This window comes from Gavia stellata, chromosome 7, assembly GCF_030936135.1.
Source record: "Gavia stellata isolate bGavSte3 chromosome 7, bGavSte3.hap2, whole genome shotgun sequence".
NCBI classification, from domain to species: Eukaryota; Metazoa; Chordata; class Aves; order Gaviiformes; family Gaviidae; genus Gavia; species Gavia stellata.
Genome location: NC_082600.1, coordinates 44560341 through 44575189, shown reverse-complemented (window position 1 = coordinate 44575189; position 14849 = coordinate 44560341). Strand labels below are relative to the sequence as shown.

Genomic DNA, 14849 nt, shown 5'->3' with positions numbered 1-14849 from the left:
AGGGTGTGTATCTCCAGTACATTCTTGGCTCAATTTCTAGAACAGAAAATGAGTTGACTTGAAGGGAGGAAATGGACAGTGCCTGAGGGCACAGTCGTGCTTACTGTGACTGATTTAAGGCCATCATCTGAGGTATAAAATCTGTTTATGATTATAGCTGATAGAAAGGAGGAGCATTTGCTTGAAACACAACAGGTAATTAGCAGTACAACTAGTGCCATTCTGTTGATACCCCTGGCTGCTGTGATGGCTTAGATTCAAGTGCAACTAAAGTCAGCATGAACAAAAGGAAGAAGATGGGTTTGAGAACTTTTATTTTCAAGGGAGAACACTTTCCTTTCAGTTGTAAGGATATAACTGTTTTATTTCAGGATTTTCTATGCTTATATTTTTAAGAAGTGGAGCATTGTAGCAAAACTGAGAGCAAGCAAGGTAAACACTTCTATCGCCCGTGTATTTCGATGGCTTTTCGCATCCACTTTTTCAGGCGGAATACGTGGGTATAAAATCCATATTTGCCATCTCGGTCACAGCCTTCTCCCCATGAAACTATTCCCACTTGATACCAACGGTTGTCATCTGGGTTCTAAAGCGAAGAAAAACGGGATTGGCACAAGGAGGTAAGAGACTTTCACATCTAAGCCTTGTATGCGCCCTAGCCTGTTTAGTGATGGATACTGCTTTGGAATTCAGACTGGCATCTACTAAATAACATAGCTGCTTGGAGTAATTTTGTCTCTACTCTTAAACCTGTAAGTGAGAATTGGCCATCACTCATGCATTCTGCAGCTGATCTCTGTATGTGCTGGGAACTCGGTACAGAAATGGGGCTGGATGACTGCAGGATTCATCTCAGTTGCTCAGCTTGAGCACGAGATGGGTTTGCTTCAGCCACTCAGCGGTCTCCATCTCCGCTGCCATTTTTTAGACTATTATGAAAGTTCAGCGTAACACAAACCTAGCTCCGTATGTTTTACAAACCTGAACTTGTTGAACATACCTTCATTACAAAAGGTCCCCCACTGTCTCCTTCACAGGCATCTCCTCTCTTTGAGTCTTCAGGACTGTAACCTACGAGCAAGAAGAAAGGTGGACATTTGATTGTAGGGGGAGTTGGTGGGAGATGGCCGGTGTTGGCCATCTTTTTCCTTGAAGTATTGCTGCATAAACTTTCTGATAGCCATAAGATTCCTTACTGTTTCTGCCAACTATTGGACTTCAATTTAAAAAACTGCTTTGTTTTTTATATTATATATAAAACAGCTAACTCTGCTTCTGTCTTTGTAACATTCCTGAATCCACCATATTCTTTCACCCTCTGTGCTCTCATTCCTGTTTTCTTTCATCAGACTTGCTGATCGTGTCAGCTGCCACTATGTTCAACAGCTGGAGCTAGAGCAACTGTGCCTTTCTCTTGTCTTAAACTTCTGTGCGTGATACTCCATGTATCCTGTTCTTTCATTCTATTTACTTCAGAGACACATTGACGTCCTCGCTTTCACTTTCCTGTCATTCTGCAGGCTCTGCTCTTTCTTTCCCCCGGCTGACTGATTCTTCCTACAGTCTCGCTATGAAGAGGAAAGGGATTTCACTTTAATTCCTGATGAACTAGACAGTATCTTTGTGTTTTCCCATCACCCATGTCTCCCCTTTTCTGCTGTATGCCTGCATCTTGGCTATTTTTCAAGAACGTTGTCTAGAAAAAGAAACAGTAAGAACACTGTATTGTCAGTGTACTCATGAAATTGGCTTCCATCCTAACTCATGCAATCATATGTGTTATTAGATGCAAGCAGCACAAACTCAGTCGAAAATCACTGGAGATTTACTTGTAGGGACTGATAAAGCCTGCACAAATGAAGAATACAGCAGAAAGTATTAAACCGGTACATAAATCCATAGTCTCTTTGTATCTTGAATTCTGTGTTTGCTTCTATTCTCTCTCAAAAATGGTGTAGTGCCAGAAGAGATTTAGGAAGGTACAACAAGGATTATCAGAAGTACAGAATGCCTTCTATATTAGGAAAGATTAAATAAATACTTCTCAGCTTGGAAGAGAAATGTCAGAGCTGTAAAGTGTCCATAAAATAGCATATGACATGGAGAAGAAATATTTTTTCTTAAGTTATGGGTATAGATGTGTACCTCTTCAAATTTATTGGACAGGAAATTTAACAGATCATGAGGAATTACATTTTTCACACATGCCTAACTAATCTGTGGAGCTTATTGCCACAGAAGTTGTGGGCATAAGTATGAATAGGCTCCAAAAGGTTGAGACAAGCTAGTAGAGAAGAGGGGTTGTTTGGCTACTGTGTAGGGTAACTGGTGTGCAGCCTTTAATTTAGGAAGTCACTGAACTGTTCCATATACTGGTGAAAAGATAATTTGATACGTGCTCAGTTCTCACACAGCCGTTGCTGATACCTAGCAGAGTGGTGTCATCAGGCTAGTTATCCTGGCATTGCATGGTGTTAAAACTTTATTCATAGCTTTAAGTTCTGCAGCCTTCACATTTTCTGAGAGCTGAAAATGTTCTTATCATAGGAAAGTTATTCTTTATGGAGGGTATTTGCAAATTTATAAGAAAGTAACCTTGCGTCAGCCCCACCAGGAGCCCCTGTCTTCTGGGGCAAGTTGGCCTTGCGTCTCCAGCGCTACTTACCTGCACAGAACATGTTGTCAGTGACCTTAATTTTGGTGGATGCCTTGCAGATATCTTGGTCTACAATGGGCACGTTGAGCTGTTGCAAGACTGTGGGGAGGTTGTTTGGGCTAGTGGCCCATGTTTCTTTCAAGTTTCCCCAACCAGTTACCCGCCCTTTGTAACCTGCCAGCATCAGCCTGAGGAAGGAAGCATGAGTATAATCAAATGTATTGTAACAGTTTTCTCCTGCCTGGCTCTTTTGCTGCAAATAGCCTAAATAAGGTATCTTTTGCTGTCTTTTTTTTTTTTTGAAGGCCCAAAGGAGGCTTTTGTACCCTGTAGTTTTAAGACTGTGGGACAGTCTCCTCACCTCTGCACGACCTCTTTGGTAGGCAGGCAGACAGGGTGGATGTAGTCACTGAAGATGATGGGTCTCTTCAAATGCATGAGTGCAATGTCTCGGTCCATGTTTTCTTTCCAGTTGTACTTGGGATGGATGATGATTTTATCCAACAGAGCAATCTTCTCTTTATTCTTTTCATATCTGAAATAGTCATGTAGGAAAGAACTTGCTGTACAGTATTAACTGAGAGTCTTCTAGGGTTCAAGATACTCTCGGGTGCTTTTTACCCTCGGAGACAATACTGGCTTTACACTGGAGCACCCCTTTAGACTTTCCACGCTTCTGCCCTCCCTTTCACTTTAGCCTTGAGGATCAGCAAGAGCAGCAAATGACAGCTCCAGTAGATCTCATTATTGAGAGGCCTGTGACATTGGCTATGGATGTTTCCTTGGATACCGAAAGATAGCCCAACCTCGTTGTACCTCATTCCTCCAAGAGGAAGGCTATTTCCCTCCCACTTCATCCAGGTTCTTACTTTGCCCTTATGTGCTTGCCAATCCGCACCAAGATGTCATTTGTAGTTAAGTTTTTGTCCCAGGGTGGATAATAAAGACAATGAGCAGCAGTCAAGACCCAGCTGTCACTGATGAGGCTGGCACCACACAGCAGCTCTTGAGGACTCTTTTTGTAGAGCATCACCTGCCTGAGAGACAAGGAGGGAGGAGGACTTAGCAGGACCAAAGGTGTGGCTGGCTGAATGTGTCTTGGTGTCACGCAGAATTTGCGGTGAGCAGGGGAGAGCGTTGTGCCCTACTGACAAAGACAACCACATATGTGACTCTCTAGCCAAAGTCTTCTCCGGGCATGTATATTCTATGTAGTAGGCCATTTACCCCATTTCCTTCACCTGGAGAGGTTTCTCATCCTCTCCTGCTCCAGCAAAGCTGGAAAGAGGAAGACAAAGACAAAATACATCAGCACTCTTGCTTTCCCAGCATGCGTACTTGGCTCAAGAGGAGAGTCTCTTTCCAGCTATTTTAGTGCAGCCCTGTCAATGACTTGGAGGAGCTTTGATTAGAAGCTATAATGCCCCCATGCTGCCTGAGATGGGAGAGCCCTTTTACTCCCCCCCCTGCTTCAACTGAAGAGAAGGGGGACACAATTCCCCATGAAGGACTATGCAAAGATAACGCTTACCAGGGGGAGCTGCCAACTTCTGCATCGTCCCCATGCACAATTCTGCTTCCTCTGTAGGAATCTAGCAGCTCCTTCTCGCTTTTGTCCGTTACCCTTTTCTTCTCAAATAAAGGACGAGTGCCACAGTCTGAGAAGAGAGACAATCTGGCTTTGTTACTCTGCTTCACAGTGGAGAAATGTCTGCAGTCAGCATGCTAAGCTGGAAGAGCCTAGGAAGGACGTGTTTACTAGCTACATGATTGTACCTGGAAATTAACTTCTGAGGGTCCTTCAAGGAATTTAAATATCTCCCCCTGCTTTTGGCAGCATTTGGCAAGCTGGTGTATCTGAGGAAGAGTGAGTGCCCTGTGGGAAGAAGCTGCAGCCTTTCTACAAACTGTGATGCTGTATCTAGAGTTTTTGCTTACCTGCTTCGCCTGAACCAAAAGTTTTGTCATCAAAGAAGGTTTTGAACTCTTGAGAGATGGTAGTACGTCCTGATATTCCCTCCAACTGTTCATTCCCATCCTCTAGCGAGCTGTCTGAGAGAGACAGAAAGACAAACATGGTAAAAGGCCTAGCTGCAGTTTCCATAATTATCAGCAATGTAGATGTTCTTTCCCCACACAGTGGGTCTGATGACGGAATGATGTTTGCAAACCGCTGCTCTTTTTAATGCTCCTTGTCTACCTGTGTGAGTTTTCAGGGAGAAGAGAACACCTGAGAGACGTAACAGCTCTGTACATGTACAGCAGATTAGTCCATGTGATATTTGGACAAACAGGACTTCCACAGATGTGGTGCACATACTTCCTTGTCTGTGCATCCCAGGCCAAGCACTTCACCCCAGTCGCACATACTGCTTTTCTTTGCCACTGCCTCACAAGCGTGCCTACCCAAACCAATGCAGGCTTCTCACCGCAGTAGTGCAGATCACAATATTCAAAGTAGGGTGGTTCATCTGTGACACACCAGACACCCTCATCGTCTCCATCAGGATTCCGACAGTAATTCTCCAGCAGCTTCACCTCTGGGTCGATGCGTTTTCCATGCAGCACCTCTTTGGCTTTCTCAGAGTTCCACGGCAGGCACTTAGCTCCAGACACAGTGACCGAGAGGGTCCCGGTGTAAAGCATGCCTTTCTCTTCTTCGCAGGGCTCCACTGGGGCTGGTGGTGTGACCCGTGGAGTAAATTCAACTGTTGTCCTTTCTTCACCTGGAAAGACAGAGAGCTGTGATTTAAGCCGTAGCTTTGCACTCAGAAGTACTGTTAGCAAATAGCGTCGGAGGCCCTTTACTAAAGCCCAGAGTTCCATGGGGCACCCCATTATGTTTGGGGGTTCCCACCGTGCTCCCATGCATGTGGTGGCCCTCTACAACGTTGCAGTGTCGGAGGTGGTTGTTTCAACAGGAGGTAATGTGAGGCTAGCACTACTCATCACACTTCTCTTTGCCACAAGGATGTGAGAGACAACATCGTGTTTCTTTCTGAGGTATCTTTGAGAACCAGCTCGAGGGATGGGTGAGTGTCTCAGGTGTCCTAACGCTGCTGTGTTAGAGCCTCTAATGCCTTTTTCTCAAATATGTAACTAGACCATATTTACCATGATACACTACTAAAATAGCAAGTTTAACTTTTGCCAATGTTTCTGTAGCTAATGATAAGAGAAAAATCTTTCTGCCAGACTTCCCATGCATTTTCTTACGGGTGTCCCAACGGCTGCAAGCTTTAAGCAGCATTTCCTGAGTGAGTGGGCACCAGATAATCTGTTCCGCGGCAGTTGCTTGGTCTCATGCTGCCTTCTCCTTGTGCACTGGGGGAATCCCCATGTGAAGAGAGACCCTCTGTTTGACTACTGACAACAGCCACTGAGCAAGTAGCATTCACCTTAATCGGTGAGGCTGCTTCTGTGTGAGACTGACTGATGCCAACATGATGGCAAAGGAACTGTGCACAAAAAGAAGGCTTTTCTAGTCCTGCCATATCTGTGCATGTGTCAGTGTAACAATAAGCTACTGTAGGTCAGAAACTAACTAGCGAGATAGTACAGATGCCTGATCACCCCAAAGCAGAGCAGTATCTCTTTCCAGTTTGCCATATTGCAGACCAGGGCAATGGTAATGACTTTTAAAACTTCAGAACACCCCTTGATCGAAATGGTTGCTGACCTCTCTGACTTTCACTTATAAGAATCGTTGCCTCTAGTCTCTGCTTTTGGAAGAGAAATAGCATCGAAATGAGAAGGTTCTCTGCTTTCTACCAGTTCTTCTGAGACGGAGACCAAGCCCCAGGGGAGACGGCTCTGTATTGTGGAGAAGGAGTGGGAAAGTCTAAGTGTAGGGGGATGGTTCACTATCCTGTCAAGTGCAATGTTGACAGAAGGGTGCCTTCTCTTTTCTTGAGATGGTGGGTATTAAACTGCACCCCTCCCTGTGAGTGAACATTAAGGCAGGCAGTCAAGCACAAGCTGTAGTGGTTTTGTCCTAAAGGTGGGAATTCAGACAAAAAACCCCAGTATGACTCATTGCTGTCACAAATTAGAGGCAGCTGAGCTGGGATTTTGGGGTGCTCCTGACTGGCAAAACTGTAGTAGATTCCAGGGGACTGCTGACACCGGATTTAATTTTGATCTAGATTAGTGTAGTCTAGAGAAAACAGCACGTTAGAGGAATTTAGCCAAGGTGGATGTATGGGCAACTCAATGACTTCTCCTCAGCTCCCTTCCCCTTTAAGATGCAGCTCCCCTACTCCAACTGACCTCTGTTCGTCTAAGATCCCTCCCTCCTATCCCTCTCCCCTTGCTTGACACATTTAGTATCGGTGTCGGTGTCAGTGCAGTGTTCCTTGCCAGTGAAGGGCTTGCTGGGGTGTAGCGCTGAGGCATACCACACACTGGGATGGGACACTCCTCCCGTTCCACCGTTGGGTCTCGGGTGTAGCACCATGGGCCTTCTGAGTTGTTGTCTGGGTTCCTGCAGTAGTTCTCAATGAGGTTGGGAAAAATGCTGGCATTAAATCTATGAGAAAAAGCTGGTTAGGCTAGGAAGGATAGACACCCTGGAGAACCCTTTAGGGGTGTGCGGGAGATGAACTTACTTAGGTATATGTGGATATTTGCTTGTCCACACTTGACATTCAATCCCTGATTTGGTGTAGCTAATTGTACCCTGATAGTTCTGGCCCAGACCAAGAGAGCAGTTACCTGTGAAAATCCCAAAGTGGTGTAAGCCAGGGCTGGGGGAAATGGGTGTTGCATTTTTCAAGGTCAGAGATACCATCCCACAAATCCCTTTAACTTTTGCTGCATGTATGAGCCTGCAGAAGCACAGGCATTCTCTTCTTGGGGTGGCAAGAGCACATAGCTTAAGCTCTCTGCCTCATCGCAGGGAGCTTACCCTGAGGCTCTGTGCTTTGCTTTGGCTGTAGGCACAGGTCAGAGCCCTTCTAAGAGGCTGGGCTTGGGGACACCTGACAGTGTCACAAGGAGAAGGGTATCTACCCCATGCTATTTCAACCGGGGAGTTAGGTTGTTTGTGAAATGGTTAATGAGGAAATAAAGAGGAAGAAAGGAATTTCAAACATCCCTCCTGCTATTTTTCTTTCTAATCATATGGCTTCATCAATTCTAGATTATTTTTTTCCTTACACACTCTGCCAGAAGCAAGTTCCTGGCACTCATTGGGTCTGGGAGATTGAGGTCAACATGAATTTCTTACCTCCTAGACAAGCATCCAGAATTGTCCTGGACTTTCTCAGGCCCTGACATACTAGCAAAATAAGAAGAAAAACACATTATATGAAAGGAATCCAAATAAACATCATAGTTTGAACCAGTTGATCATCTAGAGACAAAACACAAGTGCTTTGTCCTGGAAAGTGAGCTCTCGTAAGAGAGTAGGGAGCCATCTCTCCAGGATGGGACAGTGCATCCTAAGGGAGAGCAGAGCACCTGCAGGACCTGAAGCAGCTTACCTTGGTATTTTGACCAAAATGCCTCCTGTAAAAATAAATAAATAAATTTTAAAAAACATTATCTTAGAAATTATATGTTTAAGAGTAGAGACACAGAACATCAGACCTTGCTTAGCTGCTGCAGTTCAAACTGGTAGGAGAATGCCCCACCACAACAAATAGAACAGACTAACCTAGCTCTGTTGTTATCAATTACTACAGAGTCCAACAAAGCAAAAAATCTGGTATAAAACCACATTCCCACCCATCAGACTCAAGAATCAAGAGAGTACTGTTGTTTCTAAAGAGACCAAAGATGCCTACAACCTTCATCAACCCGCCGAGGAAGCAGAGCCTGTGCTACAGTGCAGAAGTCCAAGAAGCTGAACCTAGAACTTCGAAGGCCACAGACCACATGTAAGTATTGCTCAGTGATTTGGATCTACATCTCTGCTGTGCAACCTGGGGGTGATGGCTTTAGAAATACTCCACAGAGGTTGTACCTTGCTGGCTTAGACTCCTAACTGTTCATCTGTTTACTGTTGTATCCTTGGGTGTGGAATACAGCATGGATGCTGGCCTTGGGGCTAGGAGCAAATCCCAAAAGGTTGCAGAACAAATTTAGCAGAGTAAGGGAAGCCAGAAAAAGGGATGGGCTGTGTCAAAGCTTCTGCTCAGAGCAGCTTGAGGCACCTGCACTCAGTGGTCGGGTGCTGAGCCAGCTCTTCCCTGAGCGTCTGGGGCTGTGGCGGTTTGAATGTGTGCGGCACTATGCTGAACTAGTGGAAGATGCAATTCAGGACTGGTGGTTGAGGGAAGACTCTCTTTTTTTTGCTTTGTGCTTAAAATGGAAAGGGAGGGAAAAGAACCTGAGTTTTGAGCTGCGTTCCCTGGATTGGCTCCAGAAGGGAAGCTCCCTAAGGAAGCCTGAGCTCTGCCTGGGGCACGTATGCATCAGCCTCATCTTTGTATCACAGAACTGAGTCTTACGACCCCAGCCCCTCGCTGTGTGCGCAACCTGCTAGTCTCTACTACAGGTTTCTTGGGACCACCCGTGTCCCCTGTACATACCGTGTGAACGGTGGATTCAAGGGCTTCAAAAGCCTCCTCGTAACTGCACGTCTCCTCCAGGCACTCTCGCTCCAGGTTTCCCTTAAGCATCTCTTCCAGAAATCCCTTGTTGGCACGTCGTGGGCGCTTGAGCAGTGACAGTGCCTGCCCCTTTTCCAGGAAAACTACCGGGTCAGAACACTGCCAGTCAAAGGGGTGCTCGCAGAGGGAGGGGCCCTTTGTCTCCCCTTGCAGCTTCCAAAAATCGCGCACAGCTGCCGTGATGATCCCGCAGCCCAGCCTCCCACAGTGCGGAGAGGAGGAGCCCTGTCAGGACCTGTCAGGTCCCCATCTGATGATCAGAGCAGGTTCTCTGTAACTCATCTGTCAGGGCTGGTATCACTTATGCAACAGCAGTGACAGGAATCCTCTGCTATCCTTGGCAAAGCTGCTCTGCTCATTTGCAGTTAGGTAGAGCCTTGTTTGTTTGGAGCCTGCTACTGCTCCCTGCCAGCCGCTGTACTTCTGTCTTGCCAACCCCAGACCACTGCGATAGGCACAGCTTGGTTCCATCTTCATGTTCAGAGACCCTGATTTGAGACCTGCCTACAGGTCTCCCCCCACACAGCAGTGGGTCAGAGAGGACCTAACCTCATATTAAGAAAAGATAGTTGAAGTAGAGGCTCTGATAAGAGAAAAGGAGCAGTGAGCAGGAAGGCTGCGTACTGCGTATGACCTAAAGTTTGGATAAGGGGTGGCTGGGGGGGGAATGGAGAATTGCAGCCGCCCAGGTCAGCTGAGGAACTCCAGCCCAAAAAGGTCCACAGCTGTGACTACACAAGGTCCTGGGCTGAGCCACGTTCTCCTTCCCCACCATCTCCGAGGTGACCCACAAAATCCCCTGAGCTGTTGCCACCAGCCATCCCTGCCAGCTGCTGGATGCTGCTGCGTTCCCCCGCAGCAAAGCCCTGTGCTCACTCCACTCTTGGCACCCTTTCCCTCCCAACTTCAAGCTTTTAGAAGCTCTTCCTGCCTTACTGAGAAAACCTTCCCCTCCCTTTACCCCTGGGAAGAAATAACCCCATCTTTCTTCCTTCTGTCACCCACCGGTACTGCCCTTCTCCCTGTGCCACTGAGTCTTACCTCCGGCATGGCTCAGTGTGAGCTGCAGAAGGCTGGAAAAGAGCAGGCCCCGCAGTACGCTGGTTTTGTTGTGCGCCATGCTGTACAGCCCTGGCTGCAGGGGAAATGCAAAGGGAGCAGAATAAGCGGAGTCACAGCCCCGCTGGGTTAATATTGAACCAGAATGAAGAAACAGGACTCCAGAGGTCGTGATGTGTCAGGGACGGTGGGACTGAGGCTCCTCTTATCCCTCCTCTCTTGGCATCTCTCCCTCCCTTCAGAGCATCTTCATTTTCTTACTTAATTGGTGGAAGCCAAGCAAAATATCTCTGGATCCCCATAAGGCTAAAATTAGCATCCCATTTTATATCAGGGAAGATGGCAGGAGGAGGGAGAGGACAAGCTTGTCCCAGGGCGCAGGGAGAACTCGGGCTGCCATGGAGAGGTCTCTGCCAGCTCACAGCCCCCCCAGCCAGAGCCGCTCACTCCTTTTCCCTCAGTGCTGCTCCATTCCTCTGCAGTTCTCGGCACCGTCACGGCCTCCCCACCGTGCTGGCTCAGGTCCCTGCCGCTGACTCTTCTCCGAGGCTGTGCTCTAGTAGCCTCGCATGCAGCAAGACGTCGAGAGCTCCTTAGCCATTCCCAGTCGTTCTCTTTTCAGCTGCAAGACCCCCCCCCCCCCGCTTTTTCCCCCTAGAGTCCCCTTGTCTTTTCTCCCTGCAGTTATCAGCAAGCTCAGCCCCAGCTATTCTGGCTCCAGAACACACAGTTTAAGTCTTCCCCTTCTCCCTCGCCCATGCCGAGGAGCAGAAGGGGTGCCTGCGGCAGCCCATGTGGAATTTCAATTTTCCTCCCAGTTAGGTCAGCAATGCGATTTGCAGTGCATACTTCCCACTGCGTTACAATTCCCAGGGGAGCAGAGGAGGAAGCAGCAGCATGAAGTTTGGGCTCCCCCTTTTATTCCCACCCCAGTGGAACATACAAAAGTACATCCAAAAGGAAACAGAAGCTCTGACGAGCAAGGAGCTAGCACACCCAAAACCAGCCAGGAAAACAAGAGCTTCCAGGAAGAGGGAGGCAGCAATAGTCTGGATGTCACGACATCAGCTAGTAAGTCAAGAACTGGGCTACCAGAGCTGGGAAAGCTCTGATGATTCCTACTGCAAGCAGAGAATTGGCACAGTGAGAAACCAGCAGAAAGCAAGGCAGGGTGGGGGTAGTCTCAGGAACTGCCACTTGGCACAAAAGTGCTTTCTGCCGGCAGGGAGCATGTTTTGTGCTGCGCCTCTGTGCAGCAGATACATCTGTAATGTTTATCTCCATAGGAGGAGTGCAAATATTAGCATTAGGGTGGCTGAGGAATGACTCTGTGGCCACTGGTACAAAGAGCAGTTGCAGAGGCTCTCTCCCTCAACTAAGAGTATCCCCTGTTCTCACCCACGCGCACCCCGGGATTTTGGAGAGACACGGTTAGGAATGGCTGGGATGCCCCGGGTAGCGATGAGCTGGGTGGAGGAGTGTGTGTGCGCAGGATTAGGCACAACCCTAGAAACACCCCGTGTTACTTAGGAGGGGGAAGGAGCGTTTTAGGAGGAGCGTGCAGGCAGGGGCAGGAAGGAGGCATCAGGGCACAAACAGTTTTGGAAGGGTGGTGAAATGAGAGCTGCTGCTGTCCCACCACCGCTCCTCACCGTGGGAGGAGGCGGAAACAGCCCCACGTTTGTGTAAGCCCAGCTGGCAAGCAGAGAGCCTTGCTCAGATGACAAGGAGGAGAAGATAGCAGCAAGGACAGTTTCTTTACTCTCTATATGATAATTTGGTTTTGGTCTCATGTTGCGGGTGGGACAAGTGACCTCAGGGCTGCTTTCACCAGGCACAACTGAGGAAGCCCATAGAGATGTGAATGCAGGGAAGAAATACCACCGCAGGAAGACTGCCGCCGGCCCCCAGTTGTAGTGATGAGAGAGGCAGATGCTGCTGTGTTTTATGGAGGTGTAAGGCTCCTATGCAAGTGTTCAGTATGGATCCCGATAAGAAAGGTACCCAGACTCTGTAAAGTATTGATTAAAATACCATTTGTTGGGGATAACGTTAGGAGGCAAAATGGGATAGTGTTAGATAATCTTACAGCCCTTCAGATGCTGGGAACACCAAGCATCAGCACATGCCACGCTGCACAGATGGCGTCTGTGCTGAAGTTCACCAGTGTCATGGTCATGGTGTTTAGGGTTTTTCTAGGATTTTCTTGGAAGTAAACAACTCTGTCATTTCTGCTGTCCATCAAAAGGATGTTCACATAAGAATGTGCTGCTTCACTCTAAGATAAAGACAAGGACACGGTGGTGGCACCATCACCAGGGGCCCAGTGGAAGCAACCTGCAGGCTCCCCAATTAGGTTTAGCCGGCTACGTTTATCCTGCGGCCAAGTGGGATGTGCAGCACTGGCCTGCACCTTCTCGTGTCGACTTGTTATGTGGATCACCAGAGTATTTCCCTTCGTAAGAGCTTCCGATATTCGCAGTCACTTTTTTTATTCATTCCTCTCTCTCTGTCTCTTCTTTGTAATAACCAGGCAGTCTTTATATACTATGGCTTAAGTCAACATTGTTATATTTATGCATAGATTTTTTTACCATCTTCTTGTTTTTCCTTTAAAGGAAAGGTGTTAGCACCTTCCATGGTAGCACGCATTATATAGGGTTAACTTTAAGTAACACTGGAATAGAGCAGTTAAGCTTGGTTATCAGACAGGTATGAATATCCTCTAATACTTACCTATGCCATCTGTCTGGTGGCTGCTTTTCCAGTTGTCACTCTCCTTTCTCTCTGGGAAACAGGACAAACCCACCTACCAGGGCTATTAGGTTGTTAACTGTAACAGCTGAAACTTTTTATCTTAAGATTACTCAAGGTTATATCCATCACTTAAGTTCCAACTATTTCTTTACATTTGTTTTGCTTTATAATTGGAGATTTTTCACTACATCCTGGGACATTTTCCAGCCCTTTCTGGTCTCTTACAACAACATTAGTAATTAAAGATGCTGGCTCTTCACATTATAGCCTTTTCTTGTTCTGTAATGTGCTTGTAGGGCTCCGCTCTGCTTCTCCCATTCTTGTGGTTAGCCTTTGCAGCAGGACAGCGTGCATCAGCTATCACCTCTCCAGGGACTTTGACTTCCACCCCGTGAACATTTAACTCTTCCACCTGTTCACCGTTCCTGTAAGGAACTTTTTATAATTTCGTTTTCTTTCTGCCTTCACGCACCCATGAGCGATGGATGCTATTTTCTTTCTTAGGGTAAGAGAGTTAAGATTCGTACCTTTACCCACCCGGAGATACGGCTTTCAACACAGCTGGGAGTTTTGATCTCTTTCCCCTCTATGAGTTGACTCTTCTTTTTAAGTGAAGGAAGCCTTTGGCAATTGTTTATTATTTCCTATATATCTATTTTTCCAGCTTCCAGGGAACAGAGTATAGAGGATTTGGCCTTGGCCTATTTTCTTGGGCCTTCATCTGCTCTATGACGGATACAGTTTGCTAGTTCAACAGTTGGAGTATTTCTTAATATGTTCCTGAAGTGAATGATACAGTTTGATCACCAATTCTAACACTTTGGGTACAAGCACAAAGGACGAATCCCCCATCCCCTCACACAGGGGTTTCCCTGTCCCTGAGGACAGGGGAGCCGCTGAGCGGGAAGGACTTCAGGATGCGGAGAATCGTCCCCTTCCCTCACAGCCTGCTGCCGCCTTTTCATTCTAACACCTTGGTCAGGTTTAATGCAGTTTACAAGCTGGCTGAGGGTTGAACCCTGGCCGTGGTGTGAGGTTTAAGTGTTACACTTAAGTTTATGTGCATGCCTGATACCTGGTGAGGCTCTGCCAGCATGCAGGACCCCAACCATCTGCCAGACCTGTGCCCTTGTCACCCCGGGGCGTTGCAGCAGCACCCCGAAGCCCTGGTGAAGCCCTGCCAGCATGGTGGAGCCCCACCAGCCTGGAGCCCCCCATGCTTGCTGTCTGAAGGCGTAAGGTCAGAGGTGCACAAGATCTCCAGCCAGCCAGCTGATCCACCTGTCTGCTGCCCGGAAGCATAATGATTATCGGCATTATAATGCAGCATACTGTGTGACTGTTCCCCATGCCAACATATGGGACCAGGCAGGCACACATCCTTTTCTGCACTATCCTTCTTCCCGTAAGGCGTTTCTCACCAGGATCCTCCCAACTACACCAAATGTAATGCACTGGTGCAAACGTTTGTTATGGATCCCAGTAAGAAAGGCGCTCAGAGCCGATAATGTATTAATTAAAATACCGTTTATTGGACATAACACAAGAAAGGGCACAGCATTAGATAATCCTACACCCCTTCAAATGCTGTGAACACCAGGTTGTACAGCATCCGACAGTCAGGCTATGGCACGCTGCACAGATCCCATCCACGTTGAGGTTCACCAGTGTTGTGGTCTTCAGGGCTTTTATAGGATTTTCTTAGGAGCAAACAACTTTATTCATCGTTTTGCTGTCAAGTAAGAGGTTGTTCATGTAAGAAT

At 47.3% G+C, this 14849-nt stretch overlaps 1 protein-coding gene across 1 annotated transcript; it reads right to left on the bottom strand.

Moving 5' to 3' along the window:
- Window positions 1-335: 335 nt before the first annotated feature.
- On the bottom strand, window positions 336-10390 carry F2 (coagulation factor II, thrombin). Its single transcript, XM_009815020.2, has 14 exons — window positions 10312-10390; window positions 9190-9353; window positions 8140-8164; window positions 7884-7934; window positions 7264-7369; window positions 7054-7184; window positions 5086-5382; window positions 4595-4708; window positions 4188-4314; window positions 3526-3693; window positions 3018-3191; window positions 2666-2844; window positions 1001-1071; window positions 336-586 (listed from the first exon to the last, which is right to left on the bottom strand). The coding sequence occupies exons 1-14, from the start codon at window positions 10388-10390 to the stop codon at window positions 443-445; spliced, it is 1830 nt and encodes a 609-aa protein (XP_009813322.1). The 3' UTR covers window positions 336-442.
- Window positions 10391-14849: the final 4459 nt, after the last annotated feature.